This window comes from Lynx rufus, unplaced genomic scaffold (genome assembly GCF_022079265.1).
Source record: "Lynx rufus isolate CCGP_SWC_20201006 ecotype Redwood Valley unplaced genomic scaffold, mLynRuf1.p SCAF_9, whole genome shotgun sequence".
Lineage (NCBI taxonomy): Eukaryota > Metazoa > Chordata > Mammalia > Carnivora > Felidae > Lynx > Lynx rufus.
The window spans coordinates 103,460,493-103,465,531 of NW_025814897.1; the positions used below are offsets into that span (position 1 = coordinate 103,460,493).

At 39.0% G+C, this 5,039-nt stretch overlaps 1 protein-coding gene across 1 annotated transcript; it reads left to right on the forward strand.

The window, feature by feature from the left end:
• The first annotated feature begins 3,860 nt into the window (after positions 1–3,860).
• Positions 3,861–4,808, forward strand: LOC124506273 (olfactory receptor 5B2-like). Its single transcript, XM_047072300.1, has one exon. It carries the CDS (start codon positions 3,864–3,866, stop codon positions 4,806–4,808), a length of 945 nt encoding a protein of 314 aa, XP_046928256.1. The 5' UTR covers positions 3,861–3,863.
• Positions 4,809–5,039: the final 231 nt, after the last annotated feature.

Consider the following 5,039-nt stretch of genomic DNA (forward strand, 5'->3'; position numbering starts at 1 on the left):
TATTATATTATGCACAATTATCTAGTTTCATTTCTCTCGATTTATCCCATTCATATTTTTAAGACTTACCCTGCATTTAATTCCTCAAGTTATATCCCTAACACTTGAAAAGCCTGCTGTCTTGTAAAAATAAAGCATGTCTAAAATATAATACGTGAACTAGTATGGCTCAAAGAAAGCCATGAAAAACCAGGGGGCCTGCTTCTCAAAACATTTACTAATGGCATTTGTTTTATTCGCTTGTTCCACATGCATTTTCTCTACCACGTGCCCATGTAAACATACATGTAAATCAGTGGGAAAAATGAGTCTATGAGCAGAGACACATACACACATCCTCTATGACTCTGAGGACATATACACACGGCAGTGGTAAATTTGGCAGAGGTAAACGAAGTGTCAGTGGTTTTGAATAAAATGATTTTAAATAATTTGGGGGTTAGAATATAAATTTGTGTCTAATAATATTTGTTTCTTTTGCTGAATTCCTGTTGTAAAATCTTAACTGAAGAGAAAGTACGTAATTCTAAATAGAAGTATTTTCTTTGTTGGCACATTTTATTGAAAGACACATAGATATTGCATTTAAATGGAGTCGTATTGGGGCGCCTGGGTGCCTCAGTCAGTTAAATGTCCAACTTCAGCTCGGGTCATGATCTCACAGTTGATGGGTTTGAGCCCTGCGTCAGGTTCTGTGCTGACAGCTCTGAGCCGGGAGTCTGCTTCGGATTCTGTGTCTCCCTCTCTCTCCGCCCCTCCTCTGCCCATGCTCTGTCTCTCTCTGCCTCTCAAAAACAAATAAAAATGTTAACAATTTTAAAAGAATAAAAAGAGTTATATTTCTGTCTTGACTGAGTCATTCTGTAGAGTCAACATATTCACATTACACTTTTTAAAAAGGACAAAAGATCTAGACTACACACACAAAAAATGGAGGGAAATAAACACATTTTCCGTTATTCACATGTAACCTCAAACTCTCATAATGCTTAAAAAATGAACAGAGGCTATCAAGAATGCACACTTTTCTCTCTAAAAATGCTTTGAAATGGCTGATGTTTCCTATTTTTCATACTGCAGTGTTGTTAGGTCATCTCTTGTCCCTCTCCCGGACTTCTCCCTCACTTCATCCACAGTGATTTCCTTGGTTTTTCTGGACAACTCAAATACACTTCCACCTCAGGGTCTTTTTACTTGCTGTTCCTTCTGAAAGAAATCTTCTCTTAGTCCATTCAGGGTCTCCTTAATCTTAGAGGCCTTCTCTGCCTACCTTTAAAAATTCGTCACTTTCTCCTTCCCGCATACACCAACTTCTCACCCTGCATTATTCTTTGTCATCCTTGCAAACACTTGCCTGTTGTATATTTATCGGCCTTTTGCTTTGTGAACTATCTCTCCTAACTAGAATCTAACTCCATAAGAACGGTGACTTTATCCGTTGTATTTACCACATGATCACCAACACTAAAATGAGTATGTGATTCGTTGTAGATTCTCAATAAATAATTATCTAACAAATGAATAAATTGAGCCCAATTGGACCATATGTTAGGTCCTTGAGTCTTTGGGAATTCTCTGTAGCAACTGTCTAGATATGCTCCTAGAGCATTTCCTGTATTATAGCTTATTTTCCACTTTGCTGAAATATTTTCATCTACCTTCTCACTCAGTGCTTGCAGCCGTCACTTTTGGCCTGATTGCCTGGAAATCTCAACAGCTGTGTGACCTCAAACCATTTTATAATTTTTACTCAGAAGTATGGCTTGCAAGGTGTCAAGGAAGCACAAGATAAATGCTATTTAGTATTTGCTATATGATTTAATTTGGAAAATTACTTCATGCACTCTGGAACATACACCTAACTGAAATGGTTCAAAATATCCATATAGAAGATAAACCACAAAATAACTGTCAGTAATAAACATAACGTACTTTCAAAGTCCCAAAGTAATGCGCAACATTTATGCATTTAATTTGCCCCGCAGGGAGCCCCATTCTATACCGAAGCTACCTCTGGGAATATGCACTCATGGCTCTATTTTTTGGTCTCTGTCTAATTACAGGCTGCAACATCTCCATATTTGTAAAATTTTTCTTCAATGTACAGAAATGTCATGCTACTACTTGTGGGACAGTGTAGCCTATTACAAGGCTCACTTTTTTTCTTTATAGGGATGTTTCTCTTGTTGAAATCTAATTATTTGAATGTATAATTTTTTTAGAGTTACAGAAAGTCTTCAAAGATGGTGTGGAATGTTCCCATATGACCCATTGTAGGCTGAAAATAGCTAAATCATACATTCGGGGAAAAAAAGAAATACCAAGTAATGACAACTGTGCGTACCCACTCAATACATGTAGCGAGGTCCCCGTAGGTAGTTTAATTGCTTCTTCCGTAGAAAGGTGGGATGAAGAACCATAGATGCTCTTGAAAGAGCTTCCCCTGAGCCCCATATCTTAATAACTCATTTTTGGTGCCCTTATATCAGCCTCTGAAATAGCAACAGCAGTCCACATAGCATCATTCTAGAGAGATCAGATTGCACACTGGGCTCCATGATCATCCTACATTCATCTGAATGTCAGGGGGCATCATTGCCCTCAGGCTTTCTCCTTCCCTGAAGAGTTGCTGTCAGCCTGCAACCATGACCAAGGAACGCACCTCAAGACAAAAGTTGTATTGAGTGGCTTTAAAATGGTAACCCCTTACTGAGTTATTTTATAGACCTTCCCTTATTTGCTATTTACAGACACAATTCTGTAAAATATGTGGGAGAAGTATTTTTACTATGCTTATTTTACAAATAAGGAGAAGGTAAGTGACCTCTCCAAGGGCACAGCATGAATTAATGGTAGATTCAGAATCTGAGCTCAGGTTCCTGGGTCCTTGTTGGTGTGTTTCCATTCGTTTTTTGCTGCCTTGGAGAACTTGGAAACTTTTGACCACTACCGAACATATAGCTTCTCTACAGTTTGTGTGGGTTATTTCTTGGATGATTTTCTCATGAATTTCACACTCACTATTGAGGACTGACTGTCTCTTCTCTTCAAGGAGCAAGGTAAGCCACTATATTCCATATACATTATTAGTGAAAAGTGTAATTCACGCAAAAGGAGTATGAAAGCCAAACATGCTAGGAGTTGTTTGAGCAGAGAAATTGATGTTTTGAAACATTTTTTCTAAAATAGTAAGTTGAAGCTGGAGTATAAATTCAAAATTCCATTAGCAGGGGATTTAATGATACTTATAAAATACCCTGTGGCTTCCCTTAAAAAAATAAGATAGGGGCGCAAGATAGTTGATGCTCTACTTGAGTATATGGTAATTTCATTTTGTTCACTATCAGATGGCCTCTCATTGGAGGTGAAAGAAAGTGTGAAGTGACTCTTCTTTAAGCTACAAAGGGAATTGAGTGATTTAGTAAGATCTAACTGCAGTGTAACCTTTTCTCCCTAATCTCATCCTTATTGTTATTGGCACCTTTAAATATTCCGAGTGAAGGAGTTAAAAGTGCACAGATTCTGGTTAGGTCAAAACTGAGTCTCAAACTTGAATCTTTTTCATACTAGTGATATCATTGTAAAATATCACATAATTCCTCAAATCCCTAATTCCTTCAATGGTAAAATTAAAATAATACTATCCATTGTACACACACACACACACACACACACACACACACACTCTAACACACATATTTATATGTAAAGCCCTTAACATTAGACCAGGATCATTCTGAAGTACAAATTATTAATGAAATAATGCACGTGGTACTTATACATTTCAATGTCATTAGAATTTCTTTTCGTTTTCTCCTTTATTTCTCTTTAACAGGACATCTCATAATTCCCTGATCACATTGATGGATAACAGGACAGAAGAGACACAATTCATCCTGGTGGGACTAACCAGTGACCCAGAACTGCTGATCCCCCTTTTTATCATGTTCACCCTCATCTACCTCATCAATGTGGTTGGGAACCTGGGGATGATGGCGCTAATTCTCTTGGACTCCCGTCTCCACACTCCCATGTACTTTTTCCTCAGTAACCTGTCTCTGGTGGATCTTTGTTACTCTACAGCTGTCACTCCCAAGGTCATGGCTGGATTACTTATGGGAGACAAGGACATCTCCTACAATGCATGTGCTGCTCAGATGTTCTTTTTTGTAGCATTTGCCACTGTGGAAAATTACCTCTTGGCCTCAGTGGCCTATGACCGCTACACAGCAGTGTGCAAACCCCTCCATTATACCACCACCTTGACCACAGGTGTGTGTGCTTCTCTAGCTATAGGCTCTTACATCTGTGGTTTTCTGAATGCCTCTTTCCATGTTGGGGACATATTCAGTCTGTCTTTATGTAAGTCCAATCTGATCCATCACTTTTTCTGTGATGTTCCAGCTGTCATGGCTCTCTCTTGCTTTGATAAACACGGTAGTGAACTGGTTCTTGTTTTTATGTCAAGCTTTAATGCCCTTTTTGCTCTTCTGGTTATATTGATTTCCTACCTATTCATATTTATATCCATCTTGAAGATGCAGTCAGCTCAGGGGCACCAAAAGGCTTTGTCCACCTGCGCTTCCCACCTCACTACAGTCTCCATCTTTTATGGTACAGTCATCTTTATGTATTTACAGCCCAGTTCCAGCCATTCCATGGACACAGACAAAATGGCTTCCGTGTTCTATTCTATGGTCATCCCCATGCTGAATCCTGTGGTCTATAGCCTGAGAAACAAAGAGGTCAAGTGTGCATTCAAGAAGGTGGTGGAGAAGGCAAATTTTTCTACAGGATTGGGAATTTAACATTACAGTGTGCATAGCCTTGTTTAATTCCACTCAGACTTTCCCCATGCAATGAGCTACGTTTTAAGACCCGTGCTGCATTTAAACTTCTGAAGTGACACCCTTCTCTCTTCAAAAGTCTATTGTTTGGCAAAAAGAAAACATATTCAGGGTCGCCAGATGGCTCAGTTGGTTAAGTGTTTGACTTTGGCTCAGGTCATCATCTCACGGTTCGTGAGTTTGAGCCCTGTC

Excerpts from the sequence above, each read along its gene's own strand:
- LOC124506273 (XM_047072300.1), top strand. The coding sequence starts at position 3,864 with ATGGATAACAGGACAGAAGAGACACAATTCATCCTGGTGGGACTAACC.